The 12745-nt window shown below is 41.7% G+C and overlaps 1 protein-coding gene and 1 pseudogene across 2 annotated transcripts in view; both read left to right on the top strand.

Annotated features, from left to right (window-relative positions):
• Napb (NSF attachment protein beta) overlaps nt 1-11995 on the top strand; it is a 41023-nt gene extending 29028 nt beyond the window's left edge. For both annotated transcript variants that reach the window (XM_021155984.2, XM_029473963.1), the window contains 6 exons: nt 1723-1778; nt 1903-1987; nt 4768-4872; nt 6263-6331; nt 7022-7072; nt 8474-11995. In XM_021155984.2, the coding sequence (XP_021011643.1) occupies nt 1723-1778; nt 1903-1987; nt 4768-4872; nt 6263-6331; nt 7022-7072; nt 8474-8584 (477 nt within the window). In that variant the 3' untranslated portion in view covers nt 8585-11995. The remainder of the gene's footprint in view (nt 1-1722; nt 1779-1902; nt 1988-4767; nt 4873-6262; nt 6332-7021; nt 7073-8473) is intronic.
• On the top strand, nt 9830-11995 carry LOC110307246 (annotated as a pseudogene).
• Nucleotides 11996-12745: the final 750 nt, after the last annotated feature.

Below are 12745 nucleotides of genomic sequence, written 5' to 3'. Positions count from 1 at the left end.
ACTTGCTGTGCAGCCTGATAAACAAGTCCAGTCCACAGAACTCAGACAAGAAGGAAGGAGAGAGCCAGCTCCGCAAAGTGTCCGATGACTTCCACATCCTCTAATCTTCCCTCCCCAGATTAACATTTAAAAATGTTTAAATCACGCAAAACTGAAGTTTATTATGAATCTCTAGGATATAGCATTTATTCCTATGTTGTTACAGGATCAGTGAATACCTGCAACCAGAACTCAATCAGCAATTAGACCCCAGAGTATGATTAGAGCTATTGTGGGAAATGCTTGCCTGATCCCTGCTGGAAAGCCTCCTGTAGACTTACCTGTTGCCATTTGGGCTGAAGAGGCCATTGGTTTTTCAGGCCCTTACCTATGTACATGGTCTGTTTCCGCTGTAACTTCCTGAAAAGTAGCTAACTCTTCCCAGAACCTAACCTCATCAGGCTTGCTAAAGCAGTATATGGCATCCTGTTCTTCGAACTGCTTTCTATTGTTTGGGGCTCTGATAGGGTGTGTTTCGCCTTTTGAAGTTTCCCGTGGTTTGATTCCACTAATCTTGTCACAGCCTGATGTAACCTGCTAGCTTTCTGCTCTCTCCATTTGACTATTGTTAGAGTATCACAAATTTTAAGGAGTACCTTTGCCTGTGATAGTAAGAACAGTCAGAGCTGCTGCTGTACTTTGTAGAACATAACAGCTTCACAGCACTCTAAGCTAACATTCACTTAGCTTAGAGTACATTTGATCATGGTGAGTATGCTGGGGTAATGGGTTGGTTAGGAAGCAGGTTGACAGAATTCTTCCATCTTCATTCTGTGGCTTCAGTCTACCAGACTTGGCCATGTTTTTTTATGTTTGGGAAGTAGAAAAGATCAAGGGAAGAATGCAAAATAAGACGTTTGGCTGTTCATCTTTCATCAGAGAACTAGTCATGGCTACCCTGGCTGCGTGGAAACTGGGCTGTTTCCTGTAAGTAAGGGAAACTGTTGGCTACTTTTCTGTTGCTTTTAATAAAACAACATGACCAAAACGAATTTATGGAGCAAAGAACTTATTTTAGCTTAGAGTTCTACAGGATAGAGTTCATTATGACAGGAAGACATGACAGCAGATGACAGGCATTCTGGCAGAAGCAGGAAACCAAGAAGATGCAGAGGAGAGAAGGAACTAAAAATGGGGTGATGCTATAAACTCTCAAGATAAGGCTCAGTGATGTACTTCCTCCAGCAAGCCTGTACGTACCCATAACATTGCCATACAGCACCACCAACTGGGACCAAGTTGTCAGCTATGTGAGCCTTAGCGGGACATTTTTCATTCAAGTCACCAGAGATAGAGAGTCTCCAGGAGGCTTTAGGGCTACATACTTTATTCTGTTGACTGAGGAGGCCAACTTGTAAAAGATTTGTCACTGAATAAGTTTAATTATCAGAAAAAAATATCTGTGTACATGTAGATTTAAATTTTTTATTACATTAATTCACTTTTGTGATTACACATTTTGTGATTACACATATTTTCCATTACACACTTGTGGAAGGCAGGGTACAACGTGGAGAAATCCCTTCTCTCCTTCCACTATGAGAGTCCCAGGAATCAAACTCAGATTGTCAGACTTGCTAGCAAATGCCTTTACCTACAGAGCCATCCTGCCAGCCCCAACATGTAGTTTTTAATGCAAATCTCTAAGTGAATTGTTTGTAAATTAACTGTATGTACTTTCAGGCTATTGCACACTATGAACAATCTGCTGATTATTATAAAGGAGAAGAATCTAACAGGCAAGTGCTTTTCTTCATATCAGTGGCAGGCTTTTCATATGTGATAAAGGACACACCATCTTGGTCATCTAAGCAAGTGTCCTTAGGCCAGGTCTCCTCAGTATTGTCACTTTCTTACTTTCAGCTCTGCTAACAAGTGTCTGCTGAAGGTGGCAGCCTACGCTGCACAGCTGGAGCAGTACCAGAAAGCCATCGAGATCTACGAGCAGGTGAGGACTGTTGTCACCTTGACAAGTTTGTATCCATCACTACTATAGACCGCTAGAGCCTTCCCATCACTTCCAGAAAAAGCCAGGAAAGCAGCCTGCTTTCTTTCTGTTTTCCTGATTTGCCCTTCTTGACCCTTTGACACGTATGGAATAGTGCACCATCTGTTTTCTGTGACTGATTTCATTTTTAAGATTCTTCATATTGTAGCATGTGTCAGTGTTTCATTGCTTTGCATGGCTGAGTAATAATACTCTGGCTTTTATGTTCATCTGCCGATAGGCATTTAAAGAGCTTCCACTTGGGATCTGTTAAGGATAAACTGCTGTGAACATTTGCACTTAACCTGTGTGAGAGCATGTTCTCAGATGTCTTGACTCCATACTTGGGAGTGGAATCAGGATTGTTTGGCTCCTTGGTGTATCAATGCCTACCTTGCTGGGGAGCTAGCTGACTCTCACAGAGTACTGGGTCATTGAGCATTCCCAGGACAGTGTCCAAGGCTCAGCTTCTCTGGTCCTCACCAGCATCTCCGTGATCCCTAATGAATGTGAAGGATAGTCTGTTCTTTCTCTCCTGATGAGTGATATTAATATTCATGTGCTCACTGGCCATTTTTGCATCTTTGGTGAGAGATTTTGGAGTAATTTAATTCTAGATATTAGGATACACGTCCTTCATGGTCAGGAAAAAACTTACTTACAAGCATTTTTCCCATTCTGTGGATTTCATTTTTGTTCTGTTGTTTGTCTCTTGTTCTAGTTTTTCAGTCTTTAAAATAAATATTGAGGGGCTAGAGAGATGGTTCCACAGTTAAGAGAACTAGCTGCTCTTCCAGAAGTCCTGAGTTCAATTCCCAGCAACCACATGGTCGCTCACAACCATCTGTAATGGGATCTGATGCCCTCATCTGCCATGCAACTGTATATGCAGAAAAAGCAGTTATTTACATAAAATAAATAAATTTAAACATAAATAAGTAAAATGTTACATTTATTTATTTTGTATGTGGAGAGTGTAAGTGCCACCTGTGGCAAACAGAGGACAACTTGAATTGGTCTGTCCTTTTAAACGGCAGCTCTGTTAGTGGGTTTGAGGCCAGGAGAGGTTATCAGATCACCTGTATTAGAAGGGGTTGTTAGAGTTACCGTGGTGATGAGCCACATGATGCAAATGCTGGGAGCTGAACCTGGGTCCTCTGGGTGAACAGCAAGCAAGTGCTCTTAACTAATGAGCCATCTCTCTAGTTCCAAGATGTTTTTTGTTGTTGTTGTTTGGTTTTGTGTTCTTTTTGTTTTGTTTTGTTTTGTTTTCTTGCTTTACTTTGTAATTCTGGGGATTGAACCCAGAGCCTTAAACACATCACTCAGGTGCTCCGCCACTAAGCTCCATCACCAAGCTCCATCACTGGCCCTGGCTTTTAGTTTCTTTAGTTTGTTAGTTTCAAGCATCTTTGTACGCTTATTGAGGAATTTTTTTCTGAGAGCTCCTTTAAGCAAACTTAGACAGTCTAACATTTCTGCTACCTGCAATTGTCTGCTGCTTCTGTAGTAAGTTTCAGGTTTTGCTATAATCAGTAACTTTCTCATTTGCTCTGCTGTGACTGATGGGTGACCTTCACCTTGTGCTCCGCTGTGATTGGTGACCTTCACCTTGTGCTCTGCTGTGATTGGTGACCTTCACCTTGTGCTCTGCTGTGATTGGTGACATTCACCTTGTGCTCTGCTGTGATTGGTGACCTTCACCTTGTGCTCTGCTATGATTGGTGACCTTCACCTTGTGCTCTGCTGTGATTTGTGACCTTCACCTTGTGTTCTGCTGTGATTGGTGACCTTCACCTTGTACTCTGCTGTGATTGGTGGCCTTCACCTTGTGCTCTGCTGTGATTGGTGACCTTCACCTTGTGCTCTGCTGTGATTGGTGACCTTCACCTTGTGCTCTGCTATGATTGGTGACCTTCACCTTGTGCTCTGCTGTGATTTGTGACCTTTACCTTGTGCTCTGCTATGATTGGTGACCTTCACTTTGTGCTCTGCTGTGATTGGTGACCTTCACCTTGTGCTCTGCTGTGACTGGTAACCTTCGCATTGTGCTCTGCTGTGACTGGTAACCTTCGCATTGTGCTCTGCTGTGACTGGTGACCACCTCATTGTTCTCTGAGGCTGCATCTGATTTCCATCATCCTTCTGTGCACTGGCCCTCTTTAACACTGACTGCAGATTTAGGTATGATGGTGGAGGCAGAAGCTCAGACTCCCCTTTTTGGATGTCTCACCCCTGTTAGGCCTCATGAGATCTTTACCACTCTCTTTTAATTGGCTCCTACTGGAATTTTTGGGTGCTGGGTTCTTTATTTTCATATTGGGACTACAATAAAGAAGAATAAAGCCCAGTAATCCCCACCCCCACACCAGGTGATTTTTCTTGATGTCTTGTCTCTTTCTGGTTGGCTTTCCTGTGCCCTATGTCCACAGATGTTTGGATTTATTAGAAAGAAAGAGAGAGAGAGAGAGAGAGAGAGAGAGAGAGAGAAAGCAAGCAGGCAAGCAAACTTCTAGTTGTATTTCATAGGAAGAACCAGGGGAGCTTAGGCCTCTCCATCATCTTCCAGGCATTTTTAAAAGTTCATGTCCCTCATAATTATTTCTTATCTAGTAAAACTTTGTACTACTTGGCATGGACTATATCGGTATAAGATAATGAAAGGTATTTTAAAAAGGAAAACAGATGAGTAAGCAGTGGATTGCTTTGCCTATAACATTGCCTTGCTGTCTTCCGCCTAGGTGGGAGCAAACACCATGGATAACCCCTTGTTGAAGTACAGTGCGAAGGATTACTTCTTCAAGGCCGCACTCTGCCACTTCATAGTGGATGAGCTGAACGCAAAGGTGAGAGTGCCCTCCTTTAAGATGACTTTACCCCTGAGGACAGATGCTTTGTCACCCGGGATGCCTTTTCCTTCAGGTGTGAAGAGCTGTGGTGAGGGCTCAGTTGATAAAGCACTGGACTGACCCAAGTTTAGGTGCCCAGCACCCATGTAAAAGCCAGGTATACTGGCTCACATGTGTAAGTCCAGCACTGAGGAGCAGAGCAGAGATAAGCAGATCCCTGAAGCTTGTGACATTGACCTCGGGCTGCCACATACATGTGCCCTAACATGCTTGGGCACACAGTCACATGAACACATACTTATTGCCTGTCTCCTGATACACACAGAGTAAAAGTAATAGTTCTTCCGTAGTGTGTGAGTTTGACTCTTTCAGCAGCTGCAATGCTGTCCTCTTCAGGTTTCCTTCAGTGGTTGATTTAGGTAGATTAGGGAACTAAGACAGTAAAATTAGTGCACTCTCTTGTTCCTTTTACATATGTTTGCTTATTTATTTACTTATTGGGATGAGGATATATTATAGCACCCGTGAGGAAGTTAGCGAACACCTTTTAGGAGTCAGTCTTCTCTTTCTACTATGTCGGATCCAGGGATCAAACTCAAGTCAGGCATGATGGCAAATGCCTTTACCTGTTTAAAACCTCATTGGCCCTGATGGATGGATGGATGGATGGATGGATGGATGGATGGATGGATGGATGGATGGATGGATATATTGGCGGCGGGGGAGGGGGGCTGTTGTTTGTTTGTTTGTTTGAGACAGGGTCTTACTATATAGCCCTGGCTGTCCTGGAACTCATTATGTAGTTCCAGGATAACTTAAACTCAGAGAGATCTGCCTGCCTCTGCCTCCTAAATTCTGGGATTTAAGGTGTAGATTATAACACCCAGCTTCTAAGAACTCATTTAAAAAAACAAAAAGCACAAACAACATACCTCAGAAGTGGAGTTAGAATAGGATGAAGGTCAGAGAAAGCTGCAAAGCAAGAAGACGGCTGGAAAGTAAGATGGGGCCTGAGCACACAACACTGGCCATCAGAGAACCACAGAAAACTACTCTAGAGTCCATCCTACCTCATGGTCTTGGAGGGTGTGAAGGTCTTCTCTACGTAGCGCGCATACATAGATCCTAGAAGTGAATTAGATTTTCTTTTGTTTCTTCTCTCCAGTTGCCCAACTAAAATCTAGAAATTATTTTAGAAATGGTATTATCAATCATAATTGAATACTCAAAATAAATAGATTTCCTCTGTTCTGATGTAGAATTTAACATTATATTTCTTCAACAGTTAAATGAGATGGAAGTAAAATTTTTGAACTGATAGAGCATTAACAACTTGCCTAGCTCACTAAGTTTCAGTGACGGTGACTGGTTCCTTTCCTCCCCTTAGCTTGCTCTTGAGAAATACGAGGAAATGTTTCCAGCATTTACGGACTCCAGAGAATGTAAATTATTGAAGGTAAGTCCTGAAACAACTTTGGAGATAGAAGCCTTTACTGTTGTGATGGGTGGAGCTTTAGTCTGTAATTCTTCCGAGGGGGTGTTGGTTACTGGACTCATTGCTGTAACAAAGAGTCCAGCATTAGGCAATAGAGGAAGTTGCTTTGACTGCAGTTTCATTGGGCCGTCTATTCTGGCACCAGGGGCATGAGGCATCTGGTCACACGGAGTCTACAGTAAGTAAGCAGGAAGAATGGAGTGCTGGGGCCCCTCTTGCTCTTTCCTTCCATTTAATCCAGGACCCAAGAAATTGTGGCTCTTTCTTCTTTAGTTCTTCCTTCTTCTCTTAAATCTGTCTGGAAACACCCAGAGGAGTGATTGAATAGTGACTATAAACTTAGTCAAGTTGACAGTGAAGGCTAGCCATCACTTGGGTATCTTGGACTTGACTTCTTTTTTTCATTGTAGATATTCATATGCTAAGAGAGTTAGGATGTTTAACTCTGTCCTGAAGTATGCAGCCTTGAAATAGCAATACACAGCTACAGCCTTTTCTTGGGTAATTCTTTCTACATATATCCCATTTTATGAGATACTAGGGACATCAGATCATGAGATACTAAGGTGATTCCTGTTTAAAGCATTCCTTCAGAAACAGAACTTTCTAGCCTAAAGTATTTTCTTGATTTTTTTTTTTTAATGCCATCAGAAACTTCTAGAAGCTCATGAGGAACAGAACAGTGAAGCGTACACTGAAGCAGTAAGTTAAACCTTCAGGATGTGTTGCATTTTTAAAGGTTTACATATAAAAATTCCGTTTTGTTTGCATTGTATAAATTCTGAACATTTATTTGAATGTGGTTCAACTTGCTTGTATTTTCCAAAGATCATGTCTTGCATGTTCCACAAATTAGTGAGTGCCATTAAGTATTAGAGCCCCGGCACTTTAGTTTGGAACGTTTGTTTCTCTTGCAGAGGACAAGAATTGGGTTCCTACACCCCACAGCTCACAACCATCTATAACTCGACTTGCAGAGGATCAGTGCCATCTTCTGACATCTAAGAGCACACTCATGACTGCATATACATTCATGTACCTAAAATAAACCAGCCTAATTTTTTTTTAATTTAGTTCCATTAACCACGCAGAAATTCTAGCTATATTGAGCTGGTTCTTGATTTCCTCTGAGACATCCTTGTATTTGTGATTTCTGCTATATGTGTGTTCACATATAAAGAAAATGTAAATGCACAGGCTTATGAGATAAAGGGAAACTGAGGAACTTTGTTTTCTTGTTTTAAAAACAGCCTGGCCCATAAACGTAAGAGGGTTTATAGTTAAAGTATCAAACCTGAGTGATTGGGGTATTTGTGATATAGATTACTTTCTTCACACTTGTTTTCTTTCTTTATTTTTTTTAAGATTTATTTATTTATTTGTATACAGTGTTCTGCCTGAATATATGCCTGCAGGCCAAAAGATCACCAGATCTCATCATGTGAGCCACCATGTGGTTGCTGGGAATTGAACTCAGGACCTCTGGAAGAACAGCCAGTGCTCTTAACCTCTGAGCTATCTCTCCAGCCCTTGGTTTTTTTGTTTTTTGTTTTTTTTTAATCTTTCCGAATCTGGTGTTCAGAGTCAAGCAGATTTATGAGTTGCCTAGAATGAGTTCAACTACAGCCCTAAAGTGACAGTGAAAAGGACTAAGACAGTCCTTTTATCTTCAAAACTGCTTTCACAAATGCCGTTGTCCTTCTTTGCATGTGCTGAAATCCATCAAGGGTCTTCTCCTTCATATTCCCCAACTATTTGATTGCGTTTTTTCCATGAGCAGTAAATAATACTTATACCTTCCTGATTCTTTTGCCATGCCCACTTGTCCTCTGTCACATAGAATTTGTTTTTCCGTTCACAATAGCTTTTCAGGATTTCTGCTATATGTGTGTTCACATATAGAGAAAACTTAAACGCACAGGCTTGTGAGATAAAGGAAAAGAAAAACTGATTTTAGTGAAAGAATTTGTAAATTAGAATGAGTAACTTCCAATCAGAGTCACTGGGTTATTACAGTAATATCTTCAAACAGCTTAGACCACTGTTGTCTTGTATATTTAGTGGTTTTCGGATATAATTTCTGTTCTTCATTTCTTAAACCAGGTGAAGGAGTTTGACTCAATATCACGTTTGGATCAGTGGCTGACCACCATGTTGCTTCGTATCAAGAAGTCCATCCAAGGGGATGGAGAAGGAGATGGAGACCTCAAGTGAAGTGCTGACATCTTTGTGGCATGCAGCTCATTCCTTTTTATTTTGTCTTCGGGCAGAGCCGTCTTTCTGAGATGCCCATATAATGACTTAATTGTGTTGTAAATAAGCCAGCCACACAGTTTATGTATTGTTTTAGCTCACCATGTCTGTGTCATGTGAGAATCGGAGGCTTCTATTCAGTTTGTGGTCATGACAACCAAAGTACATCATGCTTATCCGAGTCCTCATAGTTTTCTGAGAAGTACTGCCAAATCTTTTGCCCGTTCTTTTGATATTTTCAGGGCCCATGGTTAATGTTGCCACATGTTTTGTGTTTTCTTTTTTCTTGAACTCTGGTCCTCAACCCAGGTTTATAGATGCTTTGCGAAGACCCTGTGCGTTGGTATCTGGATGCAACCTTTATACAAGTGACTTAGTTTTTAGGGTGCTTATTAGGAATACGTTTGTAATTCAGTAGAAACTGTTTGGCTTTCTTTTATAGCTACTTTGAAGGTGTTAGTGATGTTTCTTGTTTTGCAAAATATGCTCACATGTGCATGACAAATACTGACAACAGCTAGGATCTGCTGACATCACTTGAAGCTGGCAAGTCCTGGGGTCCTGTTTGTTTGGATGGATGTCACGGTAGATTTCCTTGTTTTTGTTTTAACTTAAATACACACACACACACACACACACACACACGCTCACACAAAACCTGTGAGATGGAAGTTTCCCCTTCTCTAGAGACTGTTTCCACTTTTAGCTGGAGTGGAAATCCCTTCATATTTGCCTTAAACCATCTTTAGCTGGCATCTCCTTTATTCACACATCCATACACTCCTCATATTGTCTTCTGGGCCACAGTCATGCCAAGCTTGAGCAGAGCTGGACAGAAAATTCCAGCTGAATATGTGTGGTGATGTCCATTTGTCGGACATGGTGGTTAAATGTTATCAGTGTAGCATAAGAGTTTATGTTATACCTGGTTAGATAAGAACCTCACCTGTATTTGAAGGTCTGTGATTTATTTCATTTGCGTGTATGAGCTCTGATGTCCTATTTGGTTTACATAAGACGTACGCTCTGTTATTTCAGATGTTGATGCTCCCTGCTACTTTATATGCGCTGATACAGTACTGTAGATATGACTTTGCTCCCTGGGTCTCCTTTGCTGAGAGATTTTTATGCTGGGATGATTTGTGCTTGAAGAGCCTGTGTTACTAGGCCTATCTCATTGTCCTATTGTGCTGCTATCATGTGACAATGAAACTCCTGATTATCCAGGTAAAAATGCACTGGAATGGTGTTTTCATCTTTGGATGACCCTAGACTAGGGTTGGAGGCTTTTACCATGCAGTAGAGTAGTAGCTTTGCCCAGGCCCAGGGCTAAACAAGAAGAGTTGGAGGACTGATGAGAAAGTCAGTTCTTTCAAAAGTGAAACAAAGTAGCAAAAGGGGGCTAGAGAGATGGTTACTCTTCCAGAGGGCCCAAGTTTGATTTCCAGCACCCATGTTGGGTGGCTCAAAACCACCTGTAACCCCAGGAATTCCAGTGCCCTCTTTTGCCTTCCACAAGCATGTGCGTACAGATAAACACATACAGGCAAATGAAATCTACAAATATATGCAAGCAAGATACTCATTTGTAAACTAATAAATCTTTTTATTATTATTTTAAAAAGAAAAAAGGAAATGAAGCAGAAACTGGCCCTATGAGAACAGGTGGTAGGTGTCTGTCAGGCCCCTGTCATGGTGGTAACAGGGTATAAATGCAGGAAGCCGAGAGGCCTTTGCATGTCTGAAAAATAGGGAATGTACCCTAGAATCTGATGAGATCTCCTTTTTTCCTTCAATGCCGTTAGGGGTTTCTGTATGATAGCTGGCTGTACCAAAGGTAAAAGTTGCAATGGAACCTTGTTGATGCTGCTTGACTCCACTAGACTCTCTAAGGTAAAGACAAAAAGTGCGTTACTGGGGCTAGAGAGATGCCTCATTTGCTCTTCCAGAGGACCCAGGGTTAAAGTCCCAGAATTTATGTGGGGGCTCACAGCTGTCTATAACTCCAGCCCTAAGAGATCCACCATCCTCTTTTTGCCTCCACTGGTACCAGGCATGCATGTGATGCACACGCATGCATGCAGACAAAACATGCATACACTTAAAAATTTTAAAACTGTAGAGTATAGGAAAGAGAGTTAATGCTTTGTTCACGGGCAGCCACAGGCAGCCTTGGAAATGAGGTATGGAAATGGCTCTAAGTCAGTTCCAGCAGAGGAGCATCTGAACACTGGAGTTCAGTCTTCTGATGCGACCATTTAAAGTGAGACCCACATGGTATCTTACGGGACACTGTGGTTTACCTTTCATCATGGTTCCCTAACACCTCCATGAAGAAGTGTGGGGTTGTTAAAGTAGTGTTTGTATTACTTTGATGCTTGTAAAGAAACTTACTCACTTATTTGCTTTTACTGAAGTCAAATGCTGGGGCAGGCATCATGAACACTTGTAATCCCGCAGTATCTAGAAGGTTAAGGGAGGAGGATTGCTGTGAGGTTGAGGCCAGCCTGGACTCCCTAGTGAATTCCAGGCCAGCCTGAGTTACAATGTGAGACTCCATCTCAAAAAACCAACCAACCAACCAACCAAAACAAAAAAAAGGACTGAAAGGCTGAGATGAGTCCCTATTGAGTTTATTTTGTCTCAGCACTTGGGAGGCTGAGGCAAGAGGAACATGATTCCAGACTAGGCTAAGTCAGACCATCTTAAAAAAAAATACAAAGAACACCCTTTTGGCAGAAGATAAAAGAATGAGGAACACGTCCAGACAGGAGTATGCAAGCTTACTCCCTTCAAACGTCCCGCAGACACAGGGCAATGCATTCTCTCAAGATGCCTAGGCTTTAGGTTTTCATGGTCTCTAGAATATTGTGAACAAAATGCAATGATTGTTACAGTTCTCATATTTGAGTGCATCTGGAGATAATTCATAGTTATAGCAGTTAATATTTCTTACAGAAAAGCTTTCCTTTTGTGGCAACATTTTTATAGCTTGTGTGAATTCTTTTTTTTTTTTTAATGACATAAAACAGTATTTTTGCACAGTTGTAACCATGTGTGATGGTGTCACTATAACCAAAGTATATGCACCAGTCCTTGTGCATTTATTGTTCCCTCTGGTATTGTGCACTTAAAATGTCCAAATACAAACCTTTGTAACTGTGGAGAATCTGGCAGCAGCACAGCATGCCCGTGACCTGCCTGCTGCAGTGTGAGCTGTGACCAGTAAGCAGGCACTGTAAAGTCCTAAGTTGCTCTTAGGCAAGGGAGTACATTATAAAAACAAATCGTGTAACAATAAATCTATCTTAGCTAAAAGAACGTTTGTTTTATGTGAACTTGTACAGTAAATAAAGTGGAAGTTATCGGTAACCTTTTGGCTGTTTTTTGGCTAGTGAAATTGACTCAGGTCAGAACTCGTTTCTCCCCCTGAAGCTTACAGCACTACTTTTGCTCGGGGCTTTGTGCCATACTCACCTGACGGTTCTGCTGGCAGCGGTTTAGAAGTGAGAGTGGTGTAACATTTAGCAAGTTAAAAGTTGTGACTGGAGGCACGGCTTGGTGATCAAGAGGACTGGCTCCTCTTCTGGAGGACCCTGGTTGATTTCTAGCAGCGCATGGTGGCTCACAGCTGTAATTCCAGGTCCAGGGGAACTGATCCCTCCTTAGGCATCAAGCATGCATGTTGTACACGGACATAGAAACATGCAGTGAAAAGTCCCATGCATATAAAATCTTTAGAAAGTTAAATTATAATCTACACTTCTGATTACATAATCCCCAACTGCAAAAATCTAATGGTTCAAATTCCTGGCCCATTTTTTTTTAACTGCTACAGAAAGCCTTGATAAAACCAAAGGCTATAGAGCTCTCCCGTGTTTGAACTATGTCGTGACATAAAATGGTTTTAATGGCACCAGGTCGCCTCTTCAGTAACCCTTATGGATGCTCTGAGAGTAATATGCTGTCAGAGCACATTTGGGACAAATTCACTAAAGGCAGTCTTGCTTTCTCACAGCATAAAACTATTTAGATTAGAAATATGATATCAAAAGATGGCCTAGTCGGCCATCACTGGAAAGAGAGGCCCATTGGACACGCAAACTTTATATGCCCCAGTAC

Source organism: Mus caroli, chromosome 2, assembly GCF_900094665.2.
Source record: "Mus caroli chromosome 2, CAROLI_EIJ_v1.1, whole genome shotgun sequence".
In the NCBI taxonomy this organism is placed as follows: Eukaryota; Metazoa; Chordata; class Mammalia; order Rodentia; family Muridae; genus Mus; species Mus caroli.
Note: the sequence above shows the minus strand (reverse complement) of the source record. Positions and strands in the feature narration are given on the sequence as shown.